This window comes from Atta cephalotes, assembly GCF_000143395.1.
Source record: "Atta cephalotes unplaced genomic scaffold scaffold00057, whole genome shotgun sequence".
NCBI classification, from domain to species: domain Eukaryota; kingdom Metazoa; phylum Arthropoda; class Insecta; order Hymenoptera; family Formicidae; genus Atta; species Atta cephalotes.
In genome coordinates this window covers 26,392-51,579 of record NW_012130121.1, presented here as the reverse complement: position 1 = coordinate 51,579, position 25,188 = coordinate 26,392, and the positions used below count along the sequence as shown (strand labels likewise).

The 25,188-nt window shown below is 27.7% G+C and overlaps 1 protein-coding gene across 1 annotated transcript in view; it reads right to left on the bottom strand.

Moving 5' to 3' along the window:
- Positions 1–14,970: 14,970 nt before the first annotated feature.
- LOC105623421 (tyrosine aminotransferase) overlaps positions 14,971–25,188 on the bottom strand; it is an 18,742-nt gene continuing 8,524 nt past the window's right edge. The window contains exons 4-11 of the mRNA XM_012204813.1: positions 24,694–24,852; positions 22,003–22,194; positions 20,789–20,871; positions 18,022–18,091; positions 16,206–16,334; positions 16,048–16,131; positions 15,711–15,809; positions 14,971–15,129 (exon numbers count right to left, since the gene is read on the bottom strand). Coding sequence (XP_012060203.1) covers positions 14,971–15,129; positions 15,711–15,809; positions 16,048–16,131; positions 16,206–16,334; positions 18,022–18,091; positions 20,789–20,871; positions 22,003–22,194; positions 24,694–24,852 — 975 coding nt within the window. The remainder of the gene's footprint in view (positions 15,130–15,710; positions 15,810–16,047; positions 16,132–16,205; positions 16,335–18,021; positions 18,092–20,788; positions 20,872–22,002; positions 22,195–24,693; positions 24,853–25,188) is intronic.

The window sequence follows — 25,188 nt, the reverse complement described above, 5'->3', positions numbered from 1 at the left end:
TTTTAACAGTTTGAGTTATACACAAATCTAAAAATAATTTCGTTTTGACCATCGACATAATTATTCTGATGATCTAAATAAAATTATTTTTAGATCCGTATATAGTTAAATTTTTAGATACTTCAACAAAATCGTCTGTATCGTGCACATTTAAATAAATAATTGTTTGGATAAAAAGTTTAACAAAAATTATAATAATAATATGATAATATTTCTTAAAATACACGCGTTATGTTTGTCGGTAATATTTAATATAATGATGCTCAATTCAAATACATTGACAAACCTTTTCACGAAAATTTATCAATAGGTACTCTAGAATTGAAACTATTTCCTTGGTGTTTATTTAAGAAACGACTATTAACGCTAATATAACTCTGAAACGACAAAGTCAGGAAAATAGGGTAATTGAAAAGTAGAAACAGCTGCATGTTATTTAGGGTGACACAAATAACAGAAGAGTGAGAATTATTGATTTAGAATAATATGAAGCGAAATAGCAACAATTTTATTGTTGGATAATAACAATTTTCCATTTCTTACTTTGGAGTGTTCTAATAATTCTAATAACCAAACAGGTCTTAGAATTAAAATTTTGCTAAACTAAAGTTTACTTAAAGTAAGCCTGAATGAAACGAAAATTTCTTTATTTAATCACATTTCTTTGAAACTTCTAAATTGATCGAAACTTCAAAATTGATCGAATGAACTCACTAGTGCGCACTGGTGTTTATTAAAGTTATTGCCCAGTGATTTAATATAATTGTGAATGCACAAGTGAAATGCAAATATTTCGAATTATAAAATTATTTTATCTAAAAGAACAATAAAGTGTATTGAGGATTGCAGTTTGATCGTTTCTATATATTAAACACATATCTTTACGTTAGTTTATATACGACAACTATCAGTGCGCACTGAGAGCATATCCAACTGAATTCATTATTAGTTTTTAATTTTTAATATATAATTTCGTAATTATTAAATATTTTTTCATATCTAATTATTCAATAAGAATGAGAGTCTTAGATATGGAGGATTAATGAGAGTCTGAACTGCAGTTATAACAATATAATTACATGAATTTAAATTCTTTTTTGTTCGTTTCATTTCAGTTTACTCATAAACTAATATTTTTCTTAATGCCGAATGCTTATCTTTTTCTTGTTTTTTCTTGAAAAATAAAATCATAGAATGAAGGTTGTCATATTTTTGGATGTTCAGAAAGTATACTAGAAATGTCAGTTATATAATTAATTTCATAACTACGTTCTAGATTCTTATTTCATAGCTATCGTTGCTTCACCATTAAAATAATTATTGAAGCAATCCCTTGTTTTTAGCTTATTCTTTAATATTACAGTTTTCTCTAATTAAGTCTCTAATTAAACCTAAGACTGCAAGATAGTTATAAAGTGTCATGTATATATCATTATGACAAAGTAACGGTACTCTGATATCACTTTTCCACATCAAAGACCGTTTCCTCAACGAATTCTTACTTTTATTTAAGTTTTGCCTAGTTTGTTCGAAAGTATTATCCAAGCCCTTATTATTATCACCAGCCGGCATATGCATATGTTGTATATTACGCGTGACCGGATGCAAGTAGTGCAGCAAACGCCGTGCTCATTCGTGCACGGCTATTGCCGATCTTTTTCCCCCTACGATCAGCCAGTTATTGTCTTTCCCGTTTTCGACATTCGCTCTGAACGTCGTCGTAACCCTCTTCGCGGGATGCCCGTCGATACACAAAATGTCACGATTCACCGCTATCCGACGAATCCTGATAAATGATACAATGACAGTATCGACGAAGGCTGGAAGATTAATGATCACATTGTCGCGTGACGTTACGACAATTCAATGCAAATCCAATATGAGACAAAATGTAATTAAATATGATTGTGACAATGACGACTTAGTAACAGATTTTTTACAAGTTTTATTTAAGTTCATTTAGTGATTTTCTCAACTATGTACTATGTTAAAGAATTAAATTTAAAACAATTTTAGTTAAATATTAAGTGAAATACTATTTTGTTATTTTTTATTTTTGTATTATGAGTCAAAATTTATTAACTTAACAAAATATGTAATTAAAAAACAAATCACATAACATCAATCCGTTTCTGTGATTAAATTGCTTAATTTTCAAATAAACAATGTCCATTAACATATTATATATACCTAGCATATAACAAACTAAATTTAAGTCAAATTTAATACTATTATATTTAATATTATTATCTCCATTGTCATAAGTTCTAGTTAAATCAATAATGCTCCAAAATTTTAAGAGCAATAAGAAATCTATAGGAAAGATTAAAAACTGATTCAAATTGAATATAACTTGATTGAATGCATGTATAATGTTGGCTGGTAGTTATGATATACTTTGAGAATAATACTGATGTAGTTAATGATTTATGATTACCGTTCCAAAGATCATGCAGAAATCATTATCATACAATCAAAGGTTTACAATTTTCCGTATTTTGCCCGCACGCATGACTTATGTGCTGATACTATCGCCACAACTGCATTCAATTCAAATGGAATTATTCATATATCTATGCGTTCATGCCACACGAATAAACCGTCTTTACAGTTTCATCGGTTTCACTGGTTTATATATGGCACTACCAGTGAGAGATATATAGCGTGTACATATTAACGATATTTATTAGTGAAAACCAGTAAATTACGGCTCGCTGTTAAAACAAAATACGGTCGTATCCGGTGGGAGTGCATATAATGTCCGCGGTAATTTCTCTCGAAGTTACCGGTTATTTAGTGTAGGGTAACGCCCTTAACGAGAATTTACGGCTATTATGAAATATACGCATCTCGATTCGCATATGGAAGATCCAATATGGGGCTCTGAATTTTTCCGGTGAAGTGAGATCATCGCGGAAACGTAAATCTACGAGAGTGCTTCTCTTTACGATCTTTCCTCATACGACGCGAATGCGTTTCATCGTTCTGATATTCAAATTTATTGCCGATCTTAAATCCGTGTTAACAGTATAAAATACGTACATTATGGCACGCTAGACTTTTTATACTGCGGAAACAATATTATTCATGAAATATTTTATATTAGTTATATCATCTATCCTTGGTAGTAATTTACCCACAGCTAAGTACATTTAGTACACATACTCGAACTTGTTTGATATATGAAGTTGTATTATCTCGTTTCTTGATTTCTTGAACACTATAGTTGAAAACTTATTTAAAAAAGTATTAAAATCACTTTTATAGCAGATTAATTATTAAATTTCCTTTATTTTAATCAAAATGATAGAGTACAAAGATTTGAAAGTAATTTTATTGTATTATAATTACAATAATAGAATTATAATTATAAATAATAGAACAATCAAACTTACTAGAATATCAAAACTTTTTACAGTATTATTCATCATACTTTCTACAAATCATACTTTCTAATTATTTTGTTAGTCCAACGAAATTATTTTTAGATTTGTGTATAGCTAAATTTTTAAATATTTCAGCAAAACTATATTCTTTTCATGTATGCGTGTTATATCAAGTACTATATTCAAGTTAGCGATGATATGTGCAGCACATCTGTTTTACAAGAAACTGGCTAAAATCGAGAGATAAATCTAAATGTTACTATTTGAAAAATATATTACTCTAGTCCTGTTATTGCTATCTCTTCTGCTATTCGTTATTTTAGCGGCAAAAACGGTGGAAGTAATTATCTTTCTGACAGTATCAATAACAAAGAGAATGAATTATCGGAAGTAGCAGCACTGTGAAGAGTAATATTTATTGGAAACATTCTCTCAACTTTTTACTCCCTCGGATATTCGTTGCTTCGAATTGTTTGATATACGTGCACGATATCCGGTAGCAATACTCGTATACTTCTTAACATATTCTGCTCTTATTTAACGTTTTAAATTTATGATTTAATTCACGGTTTCATAATTTAAGAAAATAATTTTTTCGATTCTTTCTTGTGGAATGGAGATTTTTGAAAAAGAAACTGAAAGATCTCTCTGGGTCTTTATTCTTGAAAAGAAACATACGAAACTATAGTATACACATTATGTATACTATAGTATTTTCCTAGTTTTTCGTATGCGATACTTTTCAAGAATAGGATCCCTGGATATGAATAGGATTTTTAAAGAATTTTTTGGTCGCTGAATTTGATTCTTCAGAATTTTGAAAATGAAAAATATATTAAGTAGAAACAACTTTTTTGTTATATTATATAAACAAAATATTTTACTATTAAAAAATTTATTTTTGCTGGAACCACTAAATTTTTTTTAGTGCATTAAAAAATCTGTAAGATAATAGAAAAGTATTTATTTATTAACATTATTAATATAATGGATTTAAGATATCATCTAGTATTTTTTCACGTAACATAATTTAATCGAAATAACAGCATATTTATTATTAATTAAATTTCTACAATTATTAAAAAATGTTTAAATTAAATTTATTTTTTCAATAACTATACTATTTTATATAAAAAATATAGGAATGAATAAGAAGAAATAGATACGCATTACGTTGCAAGAAAGACAATCGAACTTGAAATCTGGACCCCGACATTGCGGCTGAATACACCAGGTTGATCCAAGGCTGTTCAACGTCTATGTATGTTCGCTACGGACGAGAAAATCCTCCCTAACAGCATCTGAATATTGCAGTCTCATCCACTCTGACGCATCCACTTCACGAGCTTCGCTTATCCTGCTCGCGTGCTAGGGTTTGCAACCCACTGAAAACCAACAGCTTCATCGCGAATACATATAACAAAAACTTTGATAACAAAAAATTAGCCTACATCAATCGTGAATGACAAAGAAGTATCATTTCAAATATCTTAAGAATCAAATATCTTAAGAAAAAGTTATTGAGAAAGTATTAAAAATTTATTAACATTCTACAATCGTATTTGCATTAATGTTAATTATTCTACACATTATGAAATTGTCATCAAATTATCACATATTTTAATTCTTAATCTCTACGAATGAATCTTTGATCTTTGATTTGATAATATATCTATCTTACAATTCAAGAAAAACTTTTGTTCTTCAATCATTAATAATTTATAATTTCGTTTGCAATTCTAAAAGGTAACAAACAATATCGCATCGTATCATACTTGAAGTATTATAAAAATAATAAATACGTCATAAAAATTGCAAATATCTTTTAGCTGTAGTTGTATGTACTAGTAAATGATTTCATCCTATTTTCGAAGATAATATAAAATCGTATTACACAAAACTTTCAATAATAGAGATTTGACAAGGATTTGGAGAATATAACATTTTTCTGCATTTTTAAATTTAATTCTTTACAAATAAAAATTTAAAATACATACAATAAGTAATTAAATTATTATGTTTTTCCAATGTTAGATATTTTGAAATATTTAACACGCATATAATATTTTTTAAAATTAATATATTTTAAAATTAGTTTAAAATTTAGTTTCTGTTAGATAAATAAAAGTGTAGTAACACTGACGGATCGCTTTGTAGTAATCGGCTTTTGTTCGACGGAAACGGCGGTTGAGTTTCAAAGTTCCGATCCTGCAGTGAATTAGATTGTCATTGCTCCTTAACCCTCTTTCACTTTAAGCGTTTGTTAAGCTTTCAAATAAGTCCAGGCAACGCTTCGGGCTTTAACATTCGAGATCGATAGAGTTGTTTTCGCTGTCTCCAGACACTCGCAGTCCCGCCAGGAATAATATTTTGTCGATTGAAGATTATGTATTCCAATCTAGACCATTCTATGTGGTTTGATCAGCACAGAATTACACTGATAATTTTCACAAACATGAATCTTCTGAATAGTTTTATTGTCTTGATTTATATAACCGATAAATTCTAAAATGTAATAGTTGTAGTAACATATGTAAGAAATCTCAATCAATTATAGTCGATTATTTCTTCTCATATTCGACTATAATTAACCAATATCTTACGCTTTAAAGCTTACTACACCTGTTATGTTTTCAGGACTAATAAAGTGAGTTGTGATAAAGATCGCCGGGGCTTGATTCTTTACGATTTATTTTCGGGACGATGGATATGAAGACCTCAGCCACGCGCGGAGTAATATCCGCTCGACTGCATTAGCGGTTACTCGTCATCGTCGCCTTGATGAGATTAGTACTTAAAGCTTATCAGACCCATTTCCCGACCTCGGTCTATTTATTGTCAGGGCGTATCCGAAAACGCGAGTGGATGGATCGAAGCCCCCGAACAGGAAACACGGTGGAGCAGTAATCGACCACTTTAGCCGAAGCATTCTGCCGAAAATGTCTTACCTCCATTAACTGTGACAAGACGTCGAACATCTTACCTATAATCTTATACAGGCGAGAAAAGATCAATATACGGACAGCTACGGAATTTAAACTGCGATTGACCCGACGAAGTTTCCTTTTTCCCTCAATATTATTCGTGCAGTTGATGAGGTGTTGTACGAAGATAACTTCTCTTATCCGAAAGTGAGACGCGCCGAGAATCGATCGAGTAGCGCTTTTTAAATCTTCTATCACGACTGAATATGTATGCAGAATGATATTTTAAAGCCCGTATAAAATGATCTTTTACACAATAGCTAATTCATTATTCGTATAGGGAATCGATCTGCTGATATTATTATAACTTTTCTCATGTGCGTTGATTTAAATTGAGAAATATTACCAGCAATATATTATGATAGTGGGATAAAATTTAGAGAATTACTTATTATTATTTATTATTACATATAAATGATAGAAATATTATTTAATTCTTATATTTTTAGACATTCTAAAATTAAATATTTTACGTTTTGTACATATTAACATAGTTAAAAATATGTTCTATGTTTAATGGTTAATATATGTATATTTATAATACATTTAAATTATGTTAAGCTTAATTGATATATAGTTATAAATTATTATTGAGGACATTTTATATTAACATAAAACTTATATATAAATGGTATGTTCAGGAGATTTTGCACGAACAATGAGCACATTATTATATATAAAAATAATATGTATGTCATATATAATATTACTTTTTCTTTTAAAAGTTTTTATAATTTAAAAAATGACTTTACTATCACACAAAATGTCAGAGTGACACGACGATCTTACATAACAAATGAACCAATCTGAGACTAGGATAAATTGTCCTAGAGAATTTACGTCATGACTCATGACTATAGAGATGTAACGTTTAATACTTAAGACTCGAGTCTTTCCATCGTATCATCGTATACATTATATTTAAATTTGTCATTTTGAGGACAGACCCATTTCAATGCTAATATGACAGTTCTAAATATTTCTACGAATAGTTAAAGCTTAAGGAGGCATTCGATTTTTTAAATATTATATTATTGCTATTAAATGCTATTATATTTTAAAAAACTGACGTTTTAATTTATTATTTGAAAAGTATAAAGTTTTAATGCGTACTTTATACACATATACATAGAACATTAACATTTTGATTTGTTTCTAATTATAATAATATTATATCTTCAGAAAATTTCGAAAGTATTATAAATCTTATTTTTTTTTTATAGACTGGCAATATCAAAATACTATACTTCTTTCATTATCATTCGTAATATTTCGTAATATCATAATATCGTAAAGAGTATGTAATTTTAAACATAATTTACTATTAACACACACAGTCACATGTGTATCAATTTACATAATTATATTTAAACTACATAATATCACTCTGGATCACTCTGAAAATGATGCAAACAATTGAAGCTGCATTTTTTTTTCTGTTTCTGTGCGAGTCGTAAACTATAAACGTTGCAAGCATGAGCGAATAAAATATTCACTTTCTTATTCCTGTGAATAGATATATTATGAGAAAAGAAATAATATATTTGACTAGTAGTTTTAAAAATCCATCTTTTAATTGTATAAAGTAATTTTTATAAAATTGTATGTAAAATTTTTTATACTTATTCTACTTTCCATTATTTTCGTCTTACTTTTTTATTTTGTAATAAAACATCTATTTTTATTATTTGAATTATTCAGCGTATAATTCGTTTAAATGATACTTATGTATTTTTCTTGTGTTAGTATTAACTCTCACATGAAAATCTACAAGTCTGATGATCGCACGCCATCGCGAATCCAATTATACAGCTACGCCAGGAGTGCTACCTTGAAATTATTAATCAAAGATCGCATTCGATTCGTACTAATCCCGTATTACATCCCGCTTTATCAGTTTCCATCTAGGGCGAGCTATTCTGCACGTTCGCATTTACCTGCAATCCCACACTCCCGACTTTTGGTGAAGCGGAAAATTCTATTGTGAAAAGCAGCGCATGTGTAACGAAAAAAAACTAACTGTAAATTTGTTTTCTTTATGCGTGTATTTTAACTATGATTTATTATTTAAACGATTACAGCGAAATTATTGTATAATTATATAAAAATTTCTAAAATTATTTAAAACATATCAATTAATCTTTTTCGGTTAGAATAAAAAAACGTTTTCAATATAACAACTATTTTTATAACAATAAAGATTATTAAATTATTTTGAATTATTTTTATAAGGAAATTTTAAATTTAAAAATTTGCTATAATAATTTTTAAAAATAAATTAATATAATGAATTTTTGTACATATGTCTATAAAAACTCTATGTAAAAGATCTATGAGGAAGTCAAGTCAAAGTAGACTTTTCAAGTGCAAGAAAACTGATAGGAAGAATTTTGTTGTGACAGTGACACGTCTTTAGGCAACTGTTAACTAAGTCCTGAATAGCTCGAATATATACATTGTCTGACGAGGCGCGAAGATTTACTCAAGTCTAACTTCCGCCTTCTCGGTAATGATATAATATCACTTAATCATATCATGGCGCATCTCTTATACGCTTATGTTCACACAAATTAATTGCTGCACTTGACAATGGTATGGCATTTTGAACCAAAATTTCCACGAATGTTATTACCGTCGCTATTATACAAATCCAGAGAAAGAGAAAGAGAGAATGAAAGAGAAAGAGAGAGAGAAAAGGAAGATAGAAATCAGCTATCTTTTGAAATACGTTTGCGTGAAGCAAAAATTAAAACTCATAAATATCCACGTTTGTGTAAATCAGGAAATAGGACTTATAAATATCTACGGGGTCTAGACCTTTGATTTTATAAATATTTAACCTTTAGACAGAAAAGCTATAATAAAACAGTATTATACTTTGATATGAGGAATACAATGAAATAATAAATTATAACAAATCTTATTTAAAGAAAAAATTGTTAGATTTTAAAATTAGATTCCTGCCTTTTAAAAATTAAATAGATTTCGAAAATTACAGATAATATAATTTAATATATTTTGTATACTTTAATACAAAATCTTAAATACTTTAACCTTTACAAATATTACAAAAATTTATTCAAACTAGAAAATGAAAATGTAAGCGTCTGAATTTTCTTCGTGAACAGTCGAGTAAAAGTAACATGTTTCCACGCATTTGCTACAATTACCGACATCATTTGTCACAGGTATGCACGCGTGTACAGACTCAAAGAAAGTATGACTTATTTTACTCTATACTGTATATTTTGTTACACATTTTGTTTGTCTCCTGATTCGTAATCGTGCAAAAGTAAAACGAGTCATTTGTCAAGAAGGAATGACTTTTCATGAATCGGTTTCCACGTAATATAAAAAAATTGCAAATATAATGAGTAAATCGTTTTAATTAAACAAATCAATTTAATTAAGAATTATATTAAAAGATATTTTATAAAGTAAAATAATAGATTAAAATTACCAGAGGAAGAAAAGGAAATAAAAAAATGTAAACATTATTTTAAGTCTCTTTTGTGAATTACTATATTTGCTTAATTTATAAAAATTAAGATTATGAAGTTTATGATAAATAAATTTTCTTTTTAAGTGAAAATTTTAAAGAATGTACTAAAATATTTTCAGACGCTAATAATTAAAGAGTGAGAGAATTTTTAACATAAAGTATATTTAAAGATTATATATCATAGAATTTTTATAATTAAAGATTATTTTTATAATTAAAGATATTCTTTTATTAAACAAAATCCATAATATAAAAGAAGTTAAATAATTTCTTGTTTCATAATCTGGGACAAACGCTTAGCCAAGACTTTGACGTTTAAGCTCATCTTGCCAGCTTTCATGTTGTCTTTCACAAGATATCGCTATAAAATTTTACTTTACAGTCTTCAAGATAAATAAGATTATCTTGTTTTTCAAGATGAGCCTGAAGAATTGCGGTTCTGAAAATGGTCTTTTGAAACTTTTCTTAAACATTGTAATAATTTCAATATTTGTAAACGATTGTAACATTAATATAATTAGTATAAGAGCATCAAAATGTCAATAATGATCAGCGAAGGTCACAATATGTCGGAAATTATTAGAGAAGCGGCAAAATTTCTCTTTTCTTTTATATTTTTGTCACGATCGCGTGCACTTTTTTTTTTATCACAAAAACACGAATAACAGTACGTGATTTATGATGAAAATAAATATCTATTACAATATCGATTGACATCTTTCGATTTTCCGATACCATGGCGCGATTTAGATAGAAAACACATTCAGCGAATTTTGCGAAAATGAAATGTTCTCTTCTTTTAAACGCGCGCGAAAAAAAAGCAGTACAAGATACACGAAGAAGCCTTGGCATAACTTTAAATACATCTGAGATTTCTCATCTTTTCTTTTTATGACATTTGTGAGAACAGTATGAAATGATTTCTCTAATTTAAAGAAATGTCTGAGAATTATCTAAGAATTTTTATGTTTTACAGAAATTTTATTTTTGTTTAATTCCAAGTGAATATTTTTTTAAAAACTGTAGTGTTAACAAATACTTGAAATTAAATTTTTTTAATCATAAGAACAAATGATCTGAACAAAATAATGCTGCGATATTTCTCTTCTCATTTCAATATTATTGCGACAGTTTCTTATTTTCTTTTATCTTCTCTCCTCATTTTCTCTTTTTCTTTTTTTTTAACATATAATTTTTATTTTTATTTTATTAATTTGTTTTGCAACAAATAAAGATTTCTATAATAGAAAATGTTAAAGAAATTGTAAGAAAACTGTGATGTTTAGTAGAAATCTTTTAAAAACAGTAGAGTATAGAATTTATTTATGATCATATCTAAAATAGAAAGAATATCCTACTTTTATTTTTAAGTGGTAAATTTTTGAGAAATAGCAACTAGATTTGTAGTTTCCTTTAGTTTGTACAATTTATATCCTTGTCACTACATATTCACTATAAATCTTGAGTGAGAAATATATCTCAAAATTGCTACTATTATGCAATAATTCTTCAATCTGTAAATCTTCGCAAATCATTATGTTATTGATATAATCCCAGGAAACGTACTGAACGCGTCTAGATCGTTCACCTCGTGTCGGTTTCACTGATATACTAGTCGAGTCAGATTTGTTTGAATTTTCATTTGTTTCCTATTGCTGATTTCACTTGATTTCATAAAAGAAGAGTCATGCAATATTCGGAGATTTTAATAGAACGTCAATTTTTTTTATTCATATGAAACCCAAATAAAAATAAATTCAAATAAAAATTGGATATTACTGCTTCTATATTATATTGGATTATACGTTTAATCGGAATGAAAAGCAACTACAGATTTATAAATCACGTCACTTAGTTTATTTTCTTCAATTTACTCCAATTCTGTTGTGTTTGACTGTTTTGAGTGTTTCGGATTGTATCTCGATAAATCTTTTTGTAAGAGAATATAGCATTTGAACTTCACTTCCAATTAAGTATCTCGATAGCACGTTCCACATATCGATAGCTCGGCTATAGTTTGATCGCATCTCTAATTGAATTATCCAAGATTTACGCGGGAAGAGTTCATCATGCATACAAAATAGACATTTCCAGTTTGTATATAACTAAAGTGTAAAATTAATAAAGGTAGGAATATGTGAGAAATAAAATATAAGGAATAAAATTGTATTTAGAGATAATAACGTGATAAAACTCACATTTGGCTAGCGTTGATGTATGTGACATTAAAGTAAAATTTTCAATAAATCTATATCTATAAAGTAATTATATCAAACGGAACTATTAGAAGTTTTATTTTTGCATTTTTAATGTGCACAAATCGCGCGATAATAAAAATAATTCATCGTCGCGAAAAACAACACGGCTCGCGCTTGGCGCTTTTCTAATTTCTGTATGCCGCTGCATCTCTTCGTGGCAAAATTTACTGTAGCCGCAATTTTTTCGCCGTAGATTTTCGTGGCGAAAAAAGAAACGGCTCTCTACCTGAAACCACTTGGAAAGCACAGCTATATAAATTACACCCCAATACACGTTACAGGATTGCATAAAATTACATGCGTAACATGATAGTCGTTGGAAATATTTGCATTGACTTTGATTTTCGTAATGACCCAACAAACTAAATATGCATAGATAAATTTGTAACTCGTATTGACGTAGATATATTTAAATTTGATTTGTAACGAAAATGACGTTATCTATATTATCGGATTTGCAAAAGTCGATCATAATAAAAGAAAATTGACATTATTATTAAATTGCAATATTAAGAAATATAATAACAATTATATTGGATAATGATTTTATTAAATAGGTAACTGATTCTTTGATATTTTTTGTGCTGAAAATGAGATTAAAATTTACTCTAGAGTTCCAATTTATTTGTAACCGATATATCTCTTTTTAAAAATTTAGACATTTTGAAACAACGGCACACCGAATCTTTTTCTGAATTAAAATTATTTATTTTTGTTTGAAGCTTTTTATAAGGAAAATTATGTTGAATTCAATAGCTATTCTCTATGAACTATTTATTTATATCTAGACAGAGGAAATAAATAGAATTTTTTAATGCACATTATTCAAAAAATCCTGTCCTTATAAATTTGGCAGACTTAAAATTAGCGCAAAAAATACTATAAGAAACACTCAGATGATTATTTTAATATAAGAAGAGTAAAATTTTTTTTATCTGTTATTTATTAAATATGAATTTTATAAAGATGTACGCTTTATTTTTTGTTTTTAGAAACTAATACATTTATAAAGATAATATTTTTTTGTATTTTTTTAAAACTCAGTTTAATTTTTGGGGCTCAAAATTCAACTGTACATATAATTTTTTAAATGTAAATTCTGATAACAAAATCGATAGTAAGCGTGGCACTATCCCTTTTTGAACTTTTATCCTCATAATTCTTTTTTGAAACGTAATTCTAGTATGGCATGTAGCCAACATCCTAATAATCGATCGTAAGAAACAAGTTTTGTCAGAACCAATTCAATGATTTTCGCAATAAATGAATAAAGTGCACAATTCTTGCGAACAGTATAATAATTATAATCCTAATCAGAAATTAGCGAGGATTGATTCGAAATCACAATATTGTGTTAAATCACAATATTCTCTGCATTAATTTAATTTTATTGTCTAAATTAATTAAAATTTTATTTTTTTTTAAACTAAAAATTTGATAATAAGAGATAACAATAACAAAAGTATTAATTTACATAAATAATTAATCTTAACAACGTTAAAATCACGAATCCATCAAACAAAGTAGATGTAATTTGCTCATTTGTCGAATTTAAATTGTAAGGAATGTTTCTCATCTATTTTCCAATTGAAAGTATGGATTTTATATTGAAAGTATCACCAATTAAAATGTATGGATTATTAAATCAAATTATCGTGAAGTGACAGCGTGCTATGTCAATATTAATTATTTATATTGCAAGAAGATATAAGAATAATTTAAATATTCCATGCGACGAAAATGAGGCCTTACTTGTATGCCTACGACGATTTCTGCGTTTATTTTTACACGGCGTCCGGCATGCCCTTTTACACACAGGCTAATGTGTTGCCATTTGTGCGGTGCAGATCGTTTCGTTTGTCTATTCATTATTTCTTGAATCACTATTCTTATAATTAACAACCAATCCATATAATTAACTTTTTGTCAACTAAGTTGAATTTTAACAATAATATTTCGATATTTTTTATTGTGAATTTTGACGAGTTAAATTTAAATTTGTAAAAAATAAATAAAATACATACTTTTATGACAGTAAAAACTTGTTGTTAAAGCTTTCAGTTTGCAAAAATTTTTTCTGATTTTTATACTGTCTAAACAATATAAAAATCTGCACTGAAATTCAAGTTGTTGATGGAAGGTATAAAATTTCACAGCTAATAGAGAGTTAATTAATTTTCATGATCGCATAGTGCTTAAATCCATTAATTTATTAAACCTCCTTAACGTTTGAGATTCATACAGTGCGTTAATTTAGGAAATTTCACAAGTATCGAACTTTAAGCGAGTGTATTTTTTTACATCTTTATTCATTAAACTAAACTATTCACTCGTCGTACATTGATGATTACATTAGGTTATTAGGTGTCTTCACAAATGAGTGCCTACGAGTATCACGGAAGAAACAATAACAAAAGAACAAGAAAAAATTCAAAAAAGCAACAAGCTGCGGCGAACAATGTTATGAATTATTTATTTGCACGTAACAATTATTTTTTGAAATATTAATTATTTCAAGTTAAAATTTTGATATACTACAATTCTATTACTGCATTTCATATTCAATATTAGCTCAATATCAAATTACTTATTTTAATATGAGGTAATGGATCGGCAAATATTATGTCAAATATGTGCAATAGCATTTTTATATTAGATTTTAAATACATTAAAAACATTACAGAGAAAACTATACATAGATACAAAATCTTTATTACATAATCACATAGGCATTTACAAGCAAAGATATAAACACATAAAAATAAAGATCCGCGGAAAATAATCAGCGGATAATTAACGGGAGTTAATATAATATTCTAATTTCTGTATTTAATGATATCTTAATATAGAATTTTGTTGACGAAACCGTTTTTCCTTGAGATCTTCGCTGTTTTATAATGATGTCTCTCGCAGAATTCTTGAATCCTCTGACAAGCTTCTTCGAGCATGTCACTTGGTACAGTTATTACCAGTCTCATGTAAGAGTGACAACCGAAACACTGGGAAATTAAAATACAAAAGATTAATAAAATTACGTTTCTATATAACTAATAGTAATTTTTTTAATTAATTATCTTTTATGCTTTGTAAGGTTAAAGATTTAAAAAAACTTTCGAATAAACTATTAAAAAATAAAAGAAAAACATAAATAATGTAATAAAAATAAAAAATAATTGCACTTACAATATAAATACACAAATCAAATTATTTGATATTTTTAAATTTCTAAAATTCAAAACTTATTAGAATAAAAATTTATTGATATTTGTAAAATTATGTGAATTTAAAAATATTACAATAAATTTTTAAGTACCTTAATGTAATCTATTACAAAATTTGTCAAATTTTGCCATCATATTAATTAACGAAAAGGATTATCCTGTTATTTATCCGATACATTTCATTGCATCGTGATGCTTTGATTTTTTGCAATATTTTCAAGCAATAGAGGTCAGCGTTGAATATCCGTAAAATTCAATTTAAAAAACCGTGTTTTTATACGGATTTAATAGTGATATAATTAGAAAATTTTAAATAGTCAATGAATTAATAATTTAAAATATCAAAAATGCCATTTTACCTGGCCAGGTAGGCAAAACACGGATTCTTCCATTAGCAGCCGTTGCACGAATTCCACATCGGAATTAAATTCCGGAAAGCACTGTAAATCGATGTATACCTGGAAATCGATTCAATAATTTATAGCTCATAAATTACAGTTAGTCCTACCTTACTGATGATATTTGCATTAACGTATAAATAGCGGTTGTGCACCAACTAATTGTACGACCTATTTATCGAACGCTCGATTAACATTTACGGTTTTCGACCGCGAGCTACGGATTGTCAAACAATGCACTGTGATTCTTGAAATTATGCAAGGGTGTGGCTGGACTAATTACAATGGTAATCATTACCATCATGTACATCGCCCCATCCGGCATTATCGGCTTCAATCCCGGAATTTTTATTATAGAGTTGTATGCCAATTTGGAATGTGACTATAACACCACAAATTTAAATATTTCACATTGAATTCATATTTTTTATATTTTTTAAAATCGGAATAACTTACGTATAAAGTATTGATAACATCGTCAAAAAACTTTTGTGGCGTGTTTCGAAGTATCTTAGGCAAGGCACCTTGAATAATAGTATTGCTGCCAATTATTCGTTGACTCAAACACTGTAAACCTTTGCGAATCTAAGAAACAAAAATTTAAGATTTGTTGAACTGATATTTGTTTGCGTACAATACGATATAAGATACTACGTTTGTCTTATCATCATCTTATCATCACTTTTGAACTTAATTAGATAATTACGTTAGATGTGTAGTTTATTAAAATTTACAATAAAATTTTTTTCTTATTTTATGTCATATAATACGAAAAACATTTATATAGAATTAGTTACATAAAATATATCTGCCAAAATAAAAATAGAACAACATGAAGCATTTTGGTATATTTATTTTATGTATTTAACAGATAAAAGGAGATAAATAGTCTCACAAATAATGTATTATTGGCGAAACAATAAAATCCATAAAATTCAAAAATTGTATAAAAGAAAGAAATATTATATATCAAATTTTTTCGTGATCCGAACAAACGTAAAAATTTTTGATCTCGATATTTTGTTATGTCGAAATTAATGTAAATTTAATTCTAAAAATATTTAGTTCTAAAAATTGATAATATATTGGAAAAAAAGTGTGATTGCATTAATTGAAATTCTGATTGAAAATGGATTCAATTCAGAACTTTCAGGTTAAATCTATATTATAATTCTAATTGAGATAACTATCAGAATTCTAATTGATATGATCAGAATCTTCTAGTTCGTTCATTTTCAATCAGAAATTTTTTTCAGTATAGATATTAGATTTCTCGTGAACTTCAAATACTGTGAAATATCGAAATGTGCTACACATTGACAGACTATTTGCTAGCTTGTCCAATACCTGTTCGTGGATGAACATCACCAAACGATCGTACAATCAACTTTTTCTTTCAAAGCGTGACATGATAAAAATATACGATGAAATATATCGAATATGTGGGTGCGTGAATAAATGTTGAAACAAATGACATTTTTCATATTTTACTAAAAAAAAAAAAAGATTTTAATCGTTTGATTAAATTATGTTTAGAAGTTATATTAAAAAATTATTGAAGGGAGGATTTTGCTAAAGCATTTAAAAATTTAGTTACATATAGAGCTGAAAATAATTTTGTTGTACTATCAAAATTATGTAAAATGTTTAAACTAATTGCTACAATGTCAAAACTTTTTTGTAACATTGCTCATCATGCTTGAGATTTTAGATTTGTATCTAGTTAAATTTTTCAATCAGCAAAATTATCGTTCCTTTCGTGTAACAATGGATTCTTCAGTCAGTTGTACCGCATAGAATAAATTTTAATAATTTATAGTATATAAAAATTTAATTTAAATGATTTTTTTTGTTCTACTGGATAAAATTTTTGCACAATATCTAAGCAATATGTATATAAAGCTTGTCGATTAGCTTTTCTTATCATAGAACTCTCATCTTGATTACTTATCTAAGATCGCAACTTTGCAACTCTTGCAAAGTTATTAAAGAGCATAGAAATATATCCGATAGAGATGCGCGGCGTGACGATTTAAAGTTAGTCCAGATGATGCCTCAGCTATAAGACGAGAAATTAAGGATACGATCAACCAAAGGGTTGATTACCAAAGGACCGAACTTTAATAAAGTTTAATCAACGAAATTTAATCCAATCCGCAGTATGCAATGCCGAACTCGCTGAGACATGCTCGGGCCTCGTTACGGAAACAATACCGCCGGCGAAGCAATTATTTTCGGGCTGTCACGTATTGTGTCACGACCATTTACTCACCTCGGCTTCCAACACGTTCTGACGATCATGGATTATTATCCAACCCATACGCCAACCTGGAACTAAAAATCTGCAAAGAAAAAAAGATATTAAAATAGGAATATTGTTGTCAGATTTCATTTTACACATCGTGAGAGTTTAACTGTGAGAGAGATTTCTAAAATTGAAATTGGATCTCTAAAATTGAAGAAAAAAATTGAAGAAAAAATTTCTTAAAGTAACATTGTTCTGTATACCAAAATAATTGAGGCGTGCTATAGGAAAACACACATACATTGTAAGTATTTCTTTAATTTTAAGGAGAAAGGAAAAACTTATTTTCTTGATTATCACTTTAAAAATTCTACTTTCACTTTAAAAAAAATATTGTGTTAACTAAAGATATAAGCAATCAGTATCTTCAAAAATTTTAATTAAGTAATTCTAATTTTAAAAAAGATCGTGTCAAAATTTCAAACAAGTTAAAATTTCAAAATGTGTAAATTCAAATAAAAATGCAAATCAAAACATTGTACGTTTAAATGAAAATGCTAATTACCAGCACAATGACTTAGAATATTTTGAGTTACACTACCTATTTCTCGCTTGTAGCAGTATTTCTTTCAAATATTTTCCAAATATTAGAATATGATAGAACACAACAACTAGAATAGAACTTGCAACCTAATGCAATAGAAAGCGTTTTTATAATTTTGGCATGTTTTGCCGTGATACTCAATTAATTAAAAAATAGCTATGCAATTAATATAAAAATTATAAATTCTTATTTTGATAGCGTGGAAGAATTAATTATTCATTAATTCTTAAATCTTCTTAAATTAGATTGTTGATTGAAAATTAGTTTTTAATACACTCACGATTATTTGCAATGAAATACGAAATGGGTTTTTTGAATAAGCAATCTATGAGCAAAAGCTATCTTTATTGCGACATGCAATTTTATTATCACATGCGATGCGAATATCGTGCGATTACAAAAAGTTTGGTATATGTACATCATAAGTTTAATAAGCAATGAAAAATACATTCTTTATTTTCTAAAATAATTCTTTTATTTTTTAACAAAAAAAAACTCAACGGAAGTAGGTTAATGTATTATTCTTAATTGCATTAATATTGTTATAAATATGTACCAACAATACTGTCCTGGTAGAAATGTATGCAGTTTTCCTTGATATCTATCCAATTACTATCTAATATTACTGTATTCTCATTAGTTATGCCAATACTGACTGAATAGGAAATAGGCAAGAACTTGATAGAGTTTTATTCTGTCCATTTCATGAGTAATTGGCTTGCTTATTAATCAATTTAATATTTATTATTTATTGTGTTTTTATTTAGTAAATAGATTCAGATTTTACGCTAACTTTTGTATGCAGTAACTGCAAACAAAGCGTTATATTCTGATTGGGATTCTAAATAGTTTTCTTTCTCAGTTACTAGACAAAAGTTGGTATAATTGTTTAATAATTACTCAAAAAATTCATGAAATTTCTATCAGGGTGCATTAAGATAATATAATATTTGCATATTATTTTGCCTTTAGTGCTTGCTTCTTCTTCTTGATTTCTCTTCTCAATTTGAGTATTCCTGTTAAATAAAAAAATCACTAAATGTAGTCGCACAATTCGCTTTAATCAATTTATCCGAAGCAAATTATGACATTTTATGATAAATATCACATATAAAAGCTCTCTTCGGGAAAGATTAATTTTAAAATTAGTTTTAATATTCTCATTTTAAGATACCAACAACTTGTTACGTAATAATTAAACGTAAATCATTAAATAATTATGTTATTAAATAATCATGTTGTAACGTATCATTCACTTATTCATTAATTTACCTCTATTATTTAGTTTATATTTTTTTTATCTCATTATTTGCATGTGTCATGTACATCATTGAATTTTACATGAGAAACGCGATTCACAGCGCTTGATACCAAAAAGTACCGCGCTGCAAAATCTGCGACGTGTAAAATACACCGTACTGCAATGAAAGATCAACAAGCTGCAGGAACTCATTTACAACTGATATGACGAACGGTCGTAAATTAAGTTGCGTTTCAAATCTGATACCGTTAAAATAATGGAGGCATAATCGCGAAACTTCGGAATATCCGACCCTTCGACTTTGATCGCGACGTTTTATTCACGCTCAATCAACCTCTCGTTCTATTTTCGAAAAAATTGAGCGAAAAATTTCACAGCGGAGCGCTTTCGTTCCAAGAATTCCTTCCGTCAACTTCACGAATCGCTAGTTTCGTTCCATACTTTTCGCGATGAAAGATAATAGAAGGTAACGTACTGAAAATAACTGAAAACCCGATGTAGGGAAAGTTGTCGGTGCTGCATTTTCCAAATTATTTTGAAACCGTTATTATCATCATTGCGTTTATAATATTAGAAATAATTACAAAGACTATTTTCTTATCATCTTTCTGAACATAATTGTTACTATTATACAAGCATTATCTGAATATTTCAATTTTAACGCTTATAGGCATTTTTTTAGAATGTTAAAAAGCAGGAATTTATTTCACGCTATCTTTTTACCCTTTGGATCTTAAGACTTGAGAGAAAACCTTTTAATAACATGATATTTTGTTTCACAAAGAGTTGATTAGTTACGAATCGTTTTACTTAATATGTGAAAGTCATACATTACGCGAGAAAATTATGGAATGTTACGAAAGATTTTGCGTTTGTATTCTAGCATCGAAATCAGAAGTTTTATAATCATTTTACACGTCCCGACATACCTTTTAGTCAGTCCGCTGCACGACAAAATAGGAACTTCGGTCGATAGAGACGCTAACGAGTGGAAAGTCCGTCCTGGAAATACCTGAAAACAGCGGTGAGGCGAAAAATGTATTTGCGCATAATATAGGCACATATGTTTTGCTTGCATGCAAAGGCACGTGACACAATATAATGCAAAAACCGCGACAGTCGTTATTCCGCCTTATCGAATTTTTTAAAATAGCTATTGTCATTATACAGTGAGTGTAAGAAATATCCGGTGAGAATTCTTTAAGAAAAACCTTATTTTTTAAAAATAAATATTAATTAGTAATTTATTAAGAAAAAATAAAATGGATTGTTCCTCTCAAAATTATTTTACTTAAAAAGAAGTGTAATAATTAATATTATCTTAATAATAAGAAATTGTATATATATACATATTTACATATTTAAACGCACAAAAAGTATTTGCACAATCGAAGAAATTTAGTTTCTGAAATCATAAATGATTATTTTTGCAAAGCTCTTTTGTTTATATTAAGACAGTAGGTATTCATTGTTAAAGAATTGGTAATTAATGTTTATTTTCTATTGGGTTGTCCGGAAAGTTCGTGCCGATTTTGAAGGAAAATTGAAACGCAGAAGATTAAATTTTAGTATACATTTATTAAATAAATTTAAATTATCTTTTGCGGCACGAACTTTCCGAACAACCCAATACAAAGATATTTTAATACTTCCAAAAATTTATAAAAATTTATGTGTTAAATTTTAAAATCCTCTTTCATGAATAATACATTTCATTTATACATATTTAATTTTAACATATATATATTATTAATTTTTTAAATATACACAAAAATAAAATTCTTTTACAGATAATATTGAAATAGAAAAACATTGTTAAAAATATATAATTAATATAATTAATATAATTTATTTCTTTATATGCACCAATTCTTTTTTACTATAAAATATTTTATCACTTTTTATCATAACACACACACACACACACAATTAATTAAACATCTTGTACGTGTTAAAACAAAAAATCTTTTTAATTCGTTAATAAAGTGTACCGCACGAATTCAGGACATCATGCATATCTGTTGTGAATTAATTCCGTACTCCCTTTAAATAGAACAGGCGCGATACGTACTTTACTTGTTCCGCAAATGAAAGGATTTGTCACTTGATACTTGGGTAGTAAGCGTAATATTCGGGCACGTACCATATGCTCGTAAATCTCATCGGCTATAATGGGTACGTAGTAATGAGCGGCGATGTCGAGAATGTCAAGTATATGGTCGCGTCTGAATACTGAACCACACGGATTCGAAGGATTGTTTATAATAATTGCCGCCGTCGACTCGTCGATTTGCTCCTTTAGATCGTCCAGATCGATTTCCCAACCGAGCTCGGGCTAAAAACGATTAATATTAATAGGATGCATTAACGAGAAGCCCTCTCGAGTATTCATTTCTTCTCATCCTTTCCCTCAATCTGAATGGCGTAATATTGTATTTTGAGATGGCTGAAAAACTATGCGCTTGCTCTTGATTGTAAGTTCTTGAATAATTCTCTTTAAGCTTTTCACAAACAAAATTTTAATGTGGCAAAAATATTTCCATTTTTTTTTTAAAGTCATAAAATCTGTGTAAAAATGTTTTCCTTTCTAACAAAATTTTTAAAAGATTGACTGTGAAAAATTTAAAACCGAATACTAAAACAACACGAAAAAAAATTTGGTTATGAAAAGATCAATAAACCTGTGCAAAATATTTATGATTAAAAAATCATGATGAGCATTGTATAACAGTAAAATAATACAATTTAACACGTATATTACTGTTTTAACAAATGATGAGATACATTTTATAATTATGTTTACTCTTTAAATTTATCTAATATTGTAATATAATTTTTATTGTTGTACATATTTTTAAAATTATTTTCCAATTTAGATATAAATTTATTAAATAGATTGTTTACAAACTTATTTGTTATAATTAAAATGTTACTTGACAGTTGAAGGCATTACATACACATACACAATTATGCTGAAATAATTTTCTATCTGTACGTCAGCATTTTTCCGCAAAAGTAAAACAATAATGCCAAAATAATTTTCATAGACAATATATTTTCAAAGTTTTTAAATACAATAGAATAATTTTAAAGAAACATTTTTAATAAAGATAAAGAAAGGCAGAACAAAAATATTTGCAAAAAAATTTGCAAAGATATTTGTAGTGCATACAGCAGTAAAAGCAGACATTTACATGGATTTTATAAAATTTATTGTTTATAAATAAATACACTGTATTTACGTGATTGGTATGCAGGTATATGACGTATGAGTACATAAGCAATGTGTCAGGATTTACAAATTCCTTGTACATTTTATTTCATACATAATTAAAGCTATATGGTTATAATTACTTTTTGAACATAAAATAATTTGCAACGTCGTGCAAAGAGATTGAGACATTAAAATTCGCCAAGTAAACTGAAAAGAGAAGAAACTGCCTCATTAGCACTTCGGTTTGAAGATCTCCGAGTGAAAGCACTGATTTATCGTGTAATTAGCAATGGGTGATTTAAATATGATTTCGTGCTGTTTAAAATTATTATATATTGTGCAATAACGACTTTAATAGGCTTAAATTAAATACTTTACAAATAAAAAATAACTCTTTGTAACATTTAAAATCAACGTAATTACAAGAATTAAATTAAGTTAATTTGAGAATTAAAAATGTTTGGAAAAAAATTGTCTTTTGCATGAAAAATTTTGTTAATTATAGAAATAAAAATTTTTAATCTTTAAAAATATGAAAATTATGAATATTTGTTTTTTCAATACTAAATATATAAAAATATTCCTGCGCTGTTACACAATTTAACGAAACTGTGTTTGCGACAAAGTTTATTTTAATTAATTTATTATTATAATAATGTTTAAAAAAATTGTTGTTTCTTTTCAAATTTACTGCATAAAAATTATAAAATGCAAGAAATGTTTGTAAATTGACATTTACATCACTATTTTACATTAAAGTCATATAAAACCTTACATAGTTGTAAATTTTGAAAAAGAAAAAATAATAATATTTTTTATATATAAAAGAATATGCTGTGCTAAAAGATTTCATCCTCAGTGCATACTAAATAAACGGAATATTATGTACTTTCATTGTTTTTCGTATAAATGAATTCGCACTCTAGGTGGTTAATAAATTTAAAAATAACGAAATGGTATATTTTTGCATATAAAGTTGCATATTAAGTCCGACTGTACTACTTGAAGTACGTTTTGTAATAACGCGTAACTTAAGAAATATAGCAGACGCTGTTATGCACATTTCTTATTAATGACGATGCAACACGGTAGCGCATATATTATTACTTCTCTTTTACAAGCGCGATTATTACAGAGTAGTCATTATGCTGCAATATCGATCGATATTTTACACGTTAATAATATAAAACTGATATTTATTGTATATAATATTTATTGCGCTATTTGTTGACGAACGCGTGATATTAAGTAAATAAATTAAAAATATTAATTGATTTCATATATTAATATTGATAGATGAAACACATGTTTAAAACAATAAAATAAAATATTTTGAAAAAAAAGTCCTCATGTTTAAAAACTCAAATTTTTTATATTTCTCTAAAAAAAAGAAATTCATAAAAAATTTTCTGGTTATTTGTTTTCGAATTAATACTTTTTTCGAATTAATTGTTTCTCAAATTAAATGTGTACTTGAAAAAAAAGAAATTCGTAAGAAAACTCTTATCTTTATTTGCATAATCTTCGAGTTATCGCGAGAATAATTGCTAAAATTTTAATTTGCGCACATTTGACAGAAAATGTAAATCACTGATTTCTTTTTTCAATAAGAATACTCACACATAAATTGTACGTTTTGACCGTAATACCGAGGCCCTCCGCTAGTGTTCGATAGATAGAAAAACCAGGGCGTGGAATTAGGATGTTTTGGCCTTCTCGAGCTAAAACCGTAATACACAAGTCGAGTGCGCAAGAACATCCACTGCACAGGATTACGTCCTGCAAATATAGAAATACAAAATGTTTTATTTTCGCATATTTTACTTTTTATTCGCATTATATTAAATGTAGAATGGAGACGAAAAGTAATATTTTTAAAGTAACATATTTTTATATTTTCACAGGCTTCCGTATATTTTAAATGGATTTGCTTGATATGATAAAAATATTCCAGCATTTTGATATTGAAATATAAAAATTAATACATCTGTATTAATTAAGTAAAAATTGATAATTATTTGTTACAAGAATTCGCCTACAGGTAAATAAACTGAATATATTTACATGTTGAACGTAATGCATATGGAGATATGGAAGAATATGTATGATTAAAAA